Source organism: Muscardinus avellanarius (assembly GCF_963383645.1).
Source record: "Muscardinus avellanarius genome assembly, chromosome: 19".
Classification (NCBI taxonomy): domain Eukaryota; kingdom Metazoa; phylum Chordata; class Mammalia; order Rodentia; family Gliridae; genus Muscardinus; species Muscardinus avellanarius.
In genome coordinates, this window is record NC_137805.1 from 40,968,402 (window position 1) to 40,981,480 (window position 13,079).

Here is a 13,079-nt window from a genome sequence, read left to right on the forward strand (position 1 = left end):
GCGACATGTAGAGAGGTGTAAACAAGTGGACCAGCTAAAATATAAATATCAAAGAGAGTTATGTCGAGAGAAACAAAGTTTAGTGGGTCCCAACACCGTGCAAGAGAATTTGTCCTGGAGCTGTTGTAACAGAGCCCTTTTAGATATGGCCTAAGCCGTGGGCAGAGGCAGGAGGGCTTGCCGTCTATCACCCTGGACCGAGATTTGGGAAGGGAAACTAAGGCCTGAAAGATTGAGCGGGCCACCAAAGAGGAAACTGGCTTACCCTGTACCTGCAGAGTTACCCTGGGCCAGCAAGGAAGATGGAGGAAGGAGGATGAGGGACTCCAGGAGCTGTCAGTCCTCAGCCAGACCGAACAGGGCCAGTGGCGGGTCCTGAAACAGGCTCCTGGAGTGGTTGTCTTTACTGTCGTCCTACCCTGGGTGGCACTTGCCGCCCAGAGGGCTGCCCTCTCTCCGCTGGCCTCAGGGCTGCTGCCAGGGCTTGGGACTGTAGGTCCACCATCTGGCGAAGTTGGAGGGTATGCTCCACTTCTGCCTGTTCCTCTCTGGAATTAAAAACTCTGAATGCCATGTTCACCAGATCTTGGACAGGGGTCTGGGGGCCGTCCTCAGCCTTTTAAAATTTTCTCCAAATGTCAGGGGCTGATTGCCCATTAAAATGGGTGGCCAATATGATCGAGCCTGCCTCAGATGATGGATCTAGACGGGTATAGTGGGTAAGAGCCTCTCGCAACCGATTAAGAAAAACTGCTGGGTTTTCATTTGGACCCTGGGTGATTTCCCTAAGCTTTTCATAATTAACCACCTTATGGGAGGCATCTCGCATACCATCAAGAAGACATTGTATCATATAATTTTTTATTTCTATTCCCTCCTTTACATTATAATCCCAGTGGGGCTCCTCGGAGGGAACTGCAGCTGTGCCAATAGGAAGCTCCAGGTTTGTTAAGTGAGCCTGATCGGCCCTCTCCCTGGCCGCTTTCAGAATCCGATCGTGTTCGTCTGGAGTTAAAGAAGAGGTTAGAATGACATGAAGATCCCGCCAAGTTAAATCATATGCTTGTACAATATGTTGGAATTCCTTGATAAAACCAGAGTGATTGGTAGAAAAGGAATCCAGTCTCTTTTCCAGTTCAGTGAGGTCAGGAAGGGAAAAAGGAACATGGACTCGGACCACACCTTCCGTACCAGCCACCTCACGAAGTGGGGCCAGGAGAGAGGGAGATGGGGCCTGTAACCCAGCTGAGTCAGACTCCGGCACCCACGTTTTATCGCAAAATGGCGGCCGTGAGTCCACAGAATTATAAACCTGTGAGCCAGAAGGACCACCAGGTGGCGCCTGTGAGTTGCCATGTGGTGTCCAAGATGGTGGCTGTGGCTGGCGGGAATCCCCAGCCAGCCTGCCTCGGTCAGTAGAGCCAGTAGGGGAAGAAAACAGAAAATGCAGGCGCCAGAAGGGCTGCATGTACGTGAGGTCGTACCATTTTGCAGACCGTGTGCAAAACTCACTGAGAGCCATCAACATCCTAGGATCTAGTGTGCCCATTTCAGGCCATCAAAAATTATTAGTTAAATCATATGTCAGCCAGACCTTAGTGCAGAGAAACGAGCCTCTCAGGGGACAGTTTCCTGGAGAACCACAAAGTCTAGACATTAGCCAGAACATGGCCCAGCGGAGACTGAGAGTCAATCTCAATCTTTGATGGCTGACTTCTCCCCATGACTTGTAAATAGGCAAGAATGAAGGCCGGATATCAGCGTCCCAATATCCCTCCAAGCGTCCAGAGCAGAACGGGTGTTTTTAAGAGAAAAAACATCTTAATTCTCTTTACACACCCCCAGATCGGCCTGGAAGACCGGAGAGAACCTGGATACCGATTCTGGATTTGAAAAGTCAGAATCCCCAAGTTCGACAGAGGCTAAAAAGCCAGAACCTGCTTACTCAATTAAGGGGAAGCTTACCGCTGAGAGAGGCTGCTGTGAGATGTGACCTGAAGTAATGGCTGTAACAAGTTTTAAAATGGCCACTGCCTCCCAGGATTGGTTAGGAGCAGAAAGTGGGAGGGGTTAAAGACGGTGGGCCCCCAGTGAGGCGAAGTGGGAGGTGGGAGGGTTTAAAGATGGCAGGCCCCCAGTAGGGCTAGGAGGGAAGTGGGAGGGGTTAAAGATGGTGGCCCCCAGTAGGGCCACGTGGGAGGTGGGAGGGGTTAAAGATGGTGGCCCAAAGATGGTGGCCCCCAGTGATTCCACGTGGCTGGGGTAAATCACGGATGGAAGCCTGCTTACCAGACACCAGGCAGATTCTGAGTCCAGATGCATAGCATGAGCCTCTGCTGTGGCATAGATGTGTTTGGTCCAGGCCGAAGGTGGGCGGGAGAGGGCAGAGCGCAGGTCACAGAGTGGTGGCTGGTTGCAGTGGACGAGCCTGCACAATGCTGAGAGTGAAGAATCAGCAGAAGACTCTGAAGATTGGGGCAGGGCGGGTTTTTTGGTCTGGGGCGGGTGGAGGCCAGTTCCAGGGCTAGCTTGTGGCGGTGGAGACGGGCGGGCAATCAGCTGGGCGGGGCGCCAGGGGTTGGCGGGGCGGCGGTGGGGGGCCATGAACCCGAGCGGTCAGGCTCCGGTGCCGGGGCCAGAGCAGCAGAGGGCGGCAGGGCCGGGCTTGGCGGGCCAGGCCGGCCATGGCCGGGCCGCAGTGGCGGCACCTGGCGGCTGTGTGGCAGCGCGGGGGCGCCGTATGGCTGCGGCTGGGGCGGGAGCTGGGCTGGGAGTGGCGCCAGGTCGGCGGGATGGAGCTGGGGGGCTTGGCCATATCCCGAGCGACCGGTGGCGCGCAGATGGAGGTCCCAATCACTGGCAGGGTTGAGTCGGCTGCAGGCAGAGCGGATGGAGTCCGAGCAGGCCCCATTCGTTCCATACGGATTAATCGGCATCAGATGATTAATAAATAAAGTACGGCGGGTCCCTCGGGGTGCACAGATAGGCAGGAAGTCGGATATAGATGCCCCGAACCTTTATTCGTCCAGAGGGTCAGCCGCCCGCCATCGCAGGCAGCTCCTTCCCCTGCCCGCTCCTGGCGTGTCTCTCTGGGGCTCTCTCGGGCTGCTCTTCGGGATGGGAAGGACCCTTCCTTTTAGGAGTAGTCGGTCACCCCACCCGCGGGAAACAGAATTCTCGCGAGGTAAGGAGGCGGGCCTTCCCGCCTCCCGGCTTCCGGCCCCGCCCCTGCGCTGGCCCGGGACTCAGACCTTTCACTGGGGAATGGAGACCTCTCTTACAGCTCCAGAGCGGCCAGCATTGTTTAAACCAGGCAGCCCTCAGATGCCTGCGCTGCCCTGCCTTGCCTGTCCCATGGAAACCCTGATAAAGCCCCCTCATGCCGCCTCTGCCTCCTGACGGCCCTGTGCTTCCCCTCCGCCTGTGCGGGGTGCGGCGTGCCCCCCAGTGCCCGGAACTGTGGGTAATACTTCCTTCAATGGCGGTCTTCTCTCCAAGTTTTCACTAGTTACCTCCATAAATTAACACCCCCTGGTACAATAACTGGAAAGAGAAGGGGCGTCTGATCAGGACAGGCACACGGGGAGCCTCCAGGGGAAAAGTAATGTGGTTGTGGTTGTGGTCGTTGTCGTCGACCACCTCCTCCTCCTCCTCCTCCTCCTCCTCCTCCTCCTCCTCCTCCTCCTCCTCCTCCTCCTCCTCCTGGCAATTGAGCCCAGGGGCAGTCTACCTTTGAGTTACACCTCCAACTCCTTTTTAATTTTTTGTTTTGAAACAGGGTCTCACTTCATTACTGAGAGTTTTGCTAAGCTGCTGAGATTGTCCTCGAACTTGCCATCCTCCTGTTACAGCCTCCCGAGTTCTGGGAGTACAGGCCCGTTCCACTGCACTCTGTTGTAACGTTCTATTTCTGAAATGCAGTGCTGGGTGCAAGGGCATTCGTCATAATTCTTCAGACTGTACCTGTACGTCCTTGTATGTGTGACATGTTACACAGTAAAGATTTAAAAAAAAAAATCTTTTTTTTTTTTTTTTTGGTACTGGAATCATTGGGCCCAGGGCATTCTACCTTGAGCTACACCCCAAGCCCTTTTTACTTTTTATTTTGAAATAGAGTCTCACCAAGTTCCTGAGGGTTTTGCTAAGTTGCTGAAGCTGGCCTGGAACCTGCGACCCTCTTGTCTCAGCCTCCCAGGTCCTGGGATTGCAAGTGTGCCCCACCATACCTTAGCCTTACAATCATTTTAATCCACCATAAAAGTAATGTATCATCTCGCCTTTGTAAATTCCACAGTTTTATAAACATGCCGTGCTTCTCTTAAGGTCTTAACAGAGGGGAACCACATGAAGGATACACTGGGATTCTTCATCTTTTCTTTGTAGCCCTCCTGTAAATATAAAATGATTTCAAAATAAAGTTGTTTCTTTTTAAGTAACACGGAAGCTGGGCGTGGGGGCCTTGGACACCTCCGAGGCGTTGGGTTTCTGTTCTCTGAACCATGGGGTATCCCTGGAGGAGGCTGGGCAAGGGCCAAGGATGTGATAAGATACCCCAGGGCCGCTGAAGAATTTCAAACATTGTTCCAGATGCGGGGGCAGGACTTCCCCATGGCCAGATGGAGACTGCCTTGACCTGGGCCTGAGTCCAGGCTGAGGCCGTGTGGCCCCATGGAGGACAAGCTGAGGGGGACCGAGAGAACAGAGTAGCCATTGATCAGCGGCCGGAGTCCCACAGATTAGGAGGAGGGGGAAGGAGAGAAGATGCTGGGCTTGGGGGGCTGGGAGGGAGGCCGAGAGCCTCCATTCTTGGGCTTCAGTGACCTCCACCTCCCCAGGCCCTCTCCCTTCTTATACCCCCCAGTTCCCCACTCTCAGCAGGTTGTAGCCCCTGCACAGCCCGGCTCTCCTCCCCCCACAACCGCCCCCCACCTCAGCACAAGATGAGGCCCAGTCTTCCCACCACGGCGCTCCTTCTTTTCTGAAATGTTGTGGGATCTTCCCAGCTCACAGGTTTTTCTACCCTAAATTCAGATAAAAGCAGCCCTTAATCTCAAGTCTCCCTCCAGCTAGCGTCCCAGATCTCCTCAGCCCAGTCCCCTTGAGACTGAAGTGCTACCCCTCACCATATCCCAGAATGTGGCCTTATTTAAAGAACTGCCCTTTACGAGCCAGTTAAGCTGGGTGAGGTCGCCCATACCTACAGTCCCAGTACTTGAGAGGCTGAGACAGGAGGATCACAGGTCTGAGGTCAGCCTCAGCAATTTAGTGAGATCCTGTTTCCAAATAAAACTAGAGCTAGAGGTAGAGCTTAATGATAGAACATCCCGATACTATTAAAAAAAACAAAAGTAATTGACTTGAGAGGAGTTTGGTGGGATGGGCCCTACACCAAGGTCCTTATAAAGAGGGGAAATCTGGACCTGTCGTGTGCTCGGGGAGAAGGCCACAAGAGCTTGAAGATAGCATTCACAGCCACAGACGGGCCGGGAACAGCATCCTCCTTCACAGCCTCCACGAGAGCCGGCGCCGCGGACGCCTCCAGACAGACCAGAACTCCATCGCCCAAGCCATTCGGCGCGGTGCCCACAGGCCCAGCCGACTCCCAGCCTAGGAGCGGCCGAGCTCTGCTCTATCTCCACTGCCAAAAACACTGCTTGGCAGGCACACAGTAGGAGCTCAGTAAGTGCTGATTGTCTGCATAAAGAGTGTCTTTCCAAACTCCGTGGAGACTCCTTTTGGTTGTCTGATCTTTTTTTTTCCCCCTTAATGCATTTATCAGAGTAGAAAGGAAAAAAAGATGTGAAAGAGACAAGCTGTAAAGAGCGCGAAGCACTTCCTTCCTGGCGCGCTCTAGACAAGAGCAAGCAAATCACTATCGTGTGCTGTGCAGACGGGTGGCCTGAGGGTGTCCACACTCGCTCCTGGCCGCACGCTGCCGAGAACTTATACTTCCTTGCAGACACTGGACGCAAGATGAGCTCGTCATCCCGTCCCCAGGTCTAGTCCCCCGTCACACAATGCAAAGGGCCGACAGGTTAGGATTCTGTGGACAGAGTGTAAGAGTTTCTCGGTCGGATCAAAAGATGTTGCGGCTTCTACTTTGCCCCCCCGAGGGCACCGCCGCCCTGGGGGAGCCAGTTACGGTGTTGTAAAGACACCCGGGAACCTGTGCGGAGTCCACGCCATCAGGAACCCAGGCCTCCTGCCGACGGCCAGCACCAGATCATCAGCCGTGTTAAGCGCACGGACTTGGAAGTAGATCTGTTAGTCCATCAAACTGCAGACGACGGTTTCCCGGGCCAGCATCTTAATTATAACCTCATGACAGACTCGGAGCCAGAACCACCCAGCCAAGCCATTCCTGAGTTCCTGATCCACAGAAACCGTGGGAAAGAACAAAAGCTCGCTGGGCCCGGGCAGTCGGTAACTAGAGCTGCCTTCCCACTCTCCTTGAGACAACGCTCTCTCTCTCTCTGCTTCCCCGTGGGCTTCCTAGAGTCTGGGGTCCCATCCCCTCCCTTCCTGCTCAATGATCCTGCGCCATCACAAAGGACCAGCAGGTCAAGCCCTTTCCCCGGGCCCCTTGGTGCTGCAATACTCTGATCCTCTCTCCAGCTCTCCCCTAGAGCCCCAGATCATCACGGTCCTGGACAGGTCACCCCACCAGAGCTCATGATCAGGAATTCGAACCTAAGTGTGTCTTCCCCGGTCCCGCTCATTCTGAGCCTCCATCTAAGAAACATCCCCTCCCACAGGTGGTTGCCTGACATCATCCTGATGCCGCCTTCTCCCCACGGCAGCAGCAGCCACCTATCCCTGTGAATCGCCTCCCGGAGCGTGTGTAGCGCTTCTGTTCTCCACATCCACCATCACTTCCCACGTGGGCCACTGTGACAGCCTCCTCGACACCCATCCTGCTGCCACCCGGTCCCTGAGCATGGCAGTCAGGGACCTCTGAAACCCAAACGTGACCCTGCTCCTCCCCGGGTTAATCCTTCTGCTGGATTCTTATATTTTACAAAAAGAAGAAATAAAAGAAATCTTTAGCCCGTCAAGTAAGGTCCTCCTGAATCAGCCCCTGGCAACCTCCCTCCAGGCTCGCGACACCTGTCTCAAGACCTTTGCACATGCTGCCGTCTTCCCAGAACACCTCTTACCTCCATCTTTCCCCACCCTACCCTTCATTCTCGAGGATTTCACTAATGGCCATTTTCTCCAAGAAGCCTTCCCTGGCTGCCTTTCATAAAATGGAGACCCCCCAGCCCCTTAGCCTGCTTTATTTCTCCCTGGACACTCATCTCATGAATCTTAGGCAGTTGTTTGCTTACCAGTTTGTGTATTTCTTTCCTTCCTGTAAGAATGGAGAGGCCCTGAGAGCAGAGACTCGGTCCACTTTGCTCCTGGTGTTCAAACCCAGCGCCTGAACAGGGTCCAGCAAGGGCCAAGCACTCAGCAGATGGGATGATGACCTCCCGCCTCTTCCTGCTTCAGTTTGGACTCCAGAGACATGGACGTGTGGACCTGCCCGGTTGGCCACCCACGCAGGGTGCTGCCCATGCCCACCCACCGGCCTGGAACCCCTTCCTCCATGGCTTAGATGCTTCCTGTGACTCCTTTGTTAGCTGGGCATGGTGGCACATGCCTGTACACCTGTACTTGGAGTCTGAGACAGGAGGATTGCAGGTTCAAGGCCAGTGTGAGGTAATGTAGTAAGGCCTTGTTTCAAAAATAAAAATAAAACAGGTCAGGGGTGGAGCTCAGAGGTAGGATGGTAGGATGCTTTGCTTCTGGGTTCAATTCCAGAGAGAGAGGGGGAGGAGGGAGAGGGGGAGGGGGAGAGGGAGAGGGAGAGGGAGAGGGAGGAAGCTCTTGCCTCCTCCAGGGGCCTCCCGGATTCCTGCAGTATCATGGACATCTCATTTGCTTTGAAAAAAATCTGTTTGCCTATGAGAATATAACACACCAAGGGAAGTATGTTAAATAAAAATAATAGTAATTTTTTTTAAAAAAAGTCTGTTTGTCATTAGCTTGCTTGCTTTATTATTTTAAGCATCTATGAGCAAATCTCCTCTCTGGGAAATCCTTACTGAGAGGCCTGGTATAGTCAGTGCTGAGTCAATTCTTTATGAATGAATGAATGAATGAATGAATGCTCAAACCAGCCAATTAACCATTAGCCCGAGTCCAGCCATAGCTCTCCTCTGACCCTGAGCAGGTCTCTGTCCCTCTCTGGGTCCTTGTGTTTATTAATCTGTCCAACCAAGTGCCCAACTAACCATCTATGTTTATTAAAACTATGATTCCCGGGCCCAGTCGTTATGGTGCTCATCCTACTGGGCAGGAGGGGATATTTGTGTGTGATGCACGCCTGCAGGTCATCCTGATGCGGTCACAGCTGGAACCATCGCTTCTAAACCCCTACCTACTCCGCAGACCTGATACTCTGCTTTATAAGAAGTCAGAGGCAGCCGGGTGTGGTGGCGCACGCTTGTAATCCCCGCGCTTGGGAGGCGGAGACAGGAGGATCGCGCAGGTTCGAAGCCAGCTGTGCTGGCGTAAGAGACCCTGTTTCAAAAATATAAATTAGGTCTGGGAGTGTAGCCCGGAGGTAGAAGGGCTTCCAGTAACCCCAGTACCACCAAAAAAAAAAAAAAAAAAAGAAAGAAAGAAAGAAAGAAAGAAAGAAAGAAAAAGAAAAAAGAAGTCAGAGGCAAAACAGCACTTGGCGACCCCTGGAGGACCCCTGCCCCCGACAGGCAGGGCCAGGAAGAAAAGTGGCCGCTCCCCCGCCATCAGGGCTGCAGACCACAGTTAGGAAAACAAGCCCAGCTGCGCAGGACAATCCAGTCCTTTCATCCCCTGAAGTTCCCAGCACCCCCTGAGAGGCAAGGCCGCCCCTGACCCGCCCCCTCCCAGTGCTGCAGCCCCAGCTTCCGCCCAGGTCTTTCACACTGTAGTGGGGAGGTCTGGGGAGATCTTGGTGGCCCTTGTGCCCTGAAATGGGTCACAGAGGGAAATGGCTGTCTCAGGGAATGAAGGGAAAGGCCGGCAGTTTCTAGGAGGGGGAGCCTCAGTGCTGAACTCCCAGGAAAGTAGATCCAGGTGAACCTGAGGCTGCTGTTGGGGTGTGGCTCAGGGAGTCCTTGTCCTTTTTAATTTTTTTTTTTTCATTTTCTTCATTCCAAGACAATGTGGGCAATTACCACATGCTTTCTGAGCCCCCTCCTTACCTCTCTGTGAAACAAATTGAAAGGTTCAAGCCACCCCTGCCCCGCAGGGGGCAGGGCCGGAAGCTAGGAGGCGGAGCCCGGTGATTCCGAGAGGGGACCATGCCTGTGGGTCAGGGAGAAGGGAGTTCAGAGTTCAGAGGAAAGCCCGAAAGAGAGACACAGAGAGACGGGCTCTCCCACACCAGCCCCCGGGCTCGCGGGGGGCTAGAGGCCGACTTCCCACAAATAAAAGCATTCATATCATCTATAATGGATCTCCGCGTGTCTTTGTGCGCCAGGGGGACCCGCCATATCTTTCACGAATGTCCTCTGCCGATGTGGCCAGGAGCCCTGCAGAGTGCCTGCCATTCTCAACATCCTATAAGTTTGGGATAGATCCCTGGGACAGGGGTCAGGGTGGTGGATTTGAATCCTGACTCTGTCACGAGCATGCCGTGTGGCCTTGGAGAAGACCGTTGCCATCTCTGGGCATCTTGCAAGACAGAGGGGGAAAATGGAAGGTCTCTAGGGCAGCCTGGAACTCGAGTACCCCGTCTTCGCCGGGTGTGTCAGAGCACACACTGCTGACATGACTTATCACTGTTGACAGTGGCCTGACCGCCTGGCTGGCCGAGTATTTGCTGGTGTCTCCATTATACAATTGCTTTTCTTTCCCTTTTCCACACTCTACTCTCTTTGGAAGGAAATCACTAGGTACAGCCCTAGTGATTTCCTAGGAGCAGGGAATTACGCTCCACCTCCTTGAGGGTGAAATACCCACATACGTCATTTGGAATCCTTCTGCTTGGAAAATTTCCCATTCTCTCTCACTTATTGATTTATCCACTCGTTTATTTCTCCTAATGCTTTATTTTTTTTTACTAAAATTGTGCCAGCCTTGGTCATTAGAAGCTTCTTCAGTTGTTTTCCATGTCCCTTTGCCGTGTTTCCATCACTGGAGGCTTTGTTTGTTTGTTTGTTTTGGGATATAGACCGTCCACTGAAAAGCTCACATATTGATGTTCAGAGCTGATGCAATAAAATCAGAATGATTCTAATCTCATCAATGTGTGGGTACCTAGGCAGGGAGAGTAAGACTGGAGGGTTGGGTCACTGGAGGTGTGGCCTCGGGGACATATAGATATATAGACATGGCCCCCATCACAGATTCTGTTTCTGGTCTCCTCAGTGTAAGAGCAGGGTGCTCTCTCTCTTCTCTTCTCTTCTCTTTTCTCCTCCTCCTCCTCCTCTTCTTCTTCTTCTTCTTCTTCTTCTTCTTCTTCTTCTTCTTCTTCTTCTTCTTCCTCTCTCTCTCTCTCTCTCTCTCTCTCTCTCTCTCTCTCTCTCTCTCTCTCTCTCTCTCTCTCTCTCTCTCTCTCTCTCCTCTCATTTCTTTCCTCTTTCTGTTTCCCACTTCCACGTGCTGAGCTCTGCAGACTGCACCTGGCCTAACATGGACTGGACCCCTGAAATCTCCAGAACTGCGAGCAAATAAGTATTTCTCCCTCTAAGTTGTTGTCATCAGGTATTTTGAGTCACAGTAGTGAGAATGTTGAATGAGACTGTTTGTTTGTTTCAGCACTTTCTTACCTCCTAACATTTAAGACGCTTTGGGCCCATATTGACTATTTTCTATCCCAGACCTAGAACCAGCCATTTCTCTAAGGAGCCCCAGTTCCTCTTATTGGAAATGGCATTAGACACCAAGATCTTGGCACCTGATGTGCTTGTTGCTTCTGGGATGTCAGGGCTTCTAAGCTCTTTCCACTGATGGAGCAAGGAAATATATGTCTGTACTAAGTTCTGCATACATATTTTACATATACCTATCAACCTATATCGGTACGGTTATTAAGCTACTGACTTCAATTCTGGTCCACAAGCACATGAGTTATTCTCACCCCTTACTTGGTTGTAAGTTCTCACTCCAACAGCGAGAACCTGAGCAGTTCTTTCTGTGAAAACTTTGGCTGCTGGGGGCCCTTGAAGTCGACTCCTGTTGACACGGTCTCATCACTCTTTGGGTGGTGGCTTGCTGTCACAAGAGACCTCAGGGCCGCCTTGCACAGAGGTGCTATTTCTCTAAGGACACTGGTTCTGCTTTACAGGGAATGGCAGATGTGGCACTGGGTGTGCTTGTCACCACGGGGGTCTTGCTGTCACCTGGTCCACTCGTGCCGGCTTCCCCACTTATAATTCATAGGCACAGAGCCTTCCTCCCTTCCCATAGTGAGGACCCTGATTCCTAAACCAGCAATATGTTTACATCTACCATATAACACACAAGTAGCAGTCTCAGAATTATAACACTAATAGAGCCTTAAGACCAAAGCTACTTTAATTCATTGTTTTCCTGGTATTATTAATTCAATATACAGGTAAGCTCATAATTTTCTATTTGTTTTCACATTTAAGGCTTATCTTTTTATCTTTTTATTCAATTTTATTTTGGGGCATGTAAAATGTTTGTATGATTAAAATGTCATGACTGATTGTAAAAAAATATTTTTAGGGGCCTCTTACTCCCATGTCTTTCTCCTCCACTGCACTCTAGCCAGCTCCTCATGAGTGTCCATTTTCAGTAAGTTTCTGATTTATCCCTCCTGAGTTTATTTTGCATAATTAAGTCAATGAGTATGAATGTAAATAAATGTTTTCCTTTTTATTTTCTCAAATGAAAGATATACCATAAACAGGTCTTAATACCATTTATTTGTTTATTTTTGCTTAGCCATATACAATGAAAATCTCTCCAAACAGGTTCATAGAGGTCTTCCTTCTCCCTTTTATGGCCGTGTAACATTTCTTATATGATACCATAGTTTTTTCAACCAGTTTTATATGGATGGATATTTGGGTATGCCAATTTTCTTTCTTCCTTTTTATTTCCTTTATTTCTTTTTTCTTTTATTTGTGGAATTATACTGTTAAAGATAATACTAGAAGTAAAAGTGCTGGGCCAGAGAATAAATACATATATTGTTTGTTAGATATTACCAATTCTCTTTCTAAGGCTTGCTACCACCTAGCACTTCCACAGCATTGGTCAGATTTCCGTTACTATGACAAAATACCTGAGGTCACCAACTTACGGTGAGAAGGTTTATTTCTGTTCATGGTTTCAGAGGTTTTGGTCTGGCTCCTTTGCTTTTGGGCAGGGCATGTATGGTAGCGGAAAGCTGTGCATCTCTTGGTGGGAAAGTAGAAAAGAGAGAAATAGGAAGGAGCTGGGCTCCCATCCTTTCCTTGAAGAGCACACCTGCTGTGACCTCACCCCCCGTGGCTCTACCATGTCTTCACAGCACGAAGCAGGTGTCCAAGCCTTTAACACCTGGGCCTTTGGGGACATTCCAATCCAAGCCATAGCACCCACCATCGATGTGTGAGTGTGACCATGTGCCCAGAGCCCCCCAATACGTGTATGTTTGTTGTCAGGCTTTTGAACTTTCACCAACATGAGAGGTGAGGAACAGCATGTCAGCACTGTCTTTACGTTAAACCTTCTCCGTGTGGCGGGCCATCTGCATCTCCATTTCCCCAGCACGCACGCTGGGTCATTTCCAACAACCCTGATCCAGTGGCTCTTAGGGCTGGCTTAACCCCACGGGCGGCTGGGTCTCCATAGAGGGTCATAGCTCCTCACTTCCCCCTCTGATTCCTAAAGACCACTGGCCCTGAGCCCCCATCAGCAAAGGGAAGAACTGCTTCTCCCACACAAAGAAGGCTCTGAGTGAGGAGGGTGACGAGGCTGCTGAGAAATGCCGAGACCTGACCTCAGCGGGGCCGAGGACCGCGGGGCGGGAAGGACCAGGGCGCTGCTGCTGGGGGAGCCAGAGCCGGAGACACAGGCTGCCCTGTCTCCCAGGATGG

General features: G+C 51.6%; 1 protein-coding gene across 1 annotated transcript in view; it reads left to right on the plus strand.

Moving 5' to 3' along the window:
* Positions 1–2,684: 2,684 nt before the first annotated feature.
* Positions 2,685–13,079, plus strand: part of KIAA1755 — a gene marked incomplete at both ends in the record, with an annotated part of 53,415 nt that continues 43,020 nt past the window's right edge. The window contains 4 exons of the mRNA XM_080716512.1: positions 2,685–2,829; positions 5,443–5,668; positions 6,084–6,423; positions 12,512–12,591. Coding sequence (XP_080572638.1) covers positions 2,685–2,829; positions 5,443–5,668; positions 6,084–6,423; positions 12,512–12,591 — 791 coding nt within the window. The remainder of the gene's footprint in view (positions 2,830–5,442; positions 5,669–6,083; positions 6,424–12,511; positions 12,592–13,079) is intronic.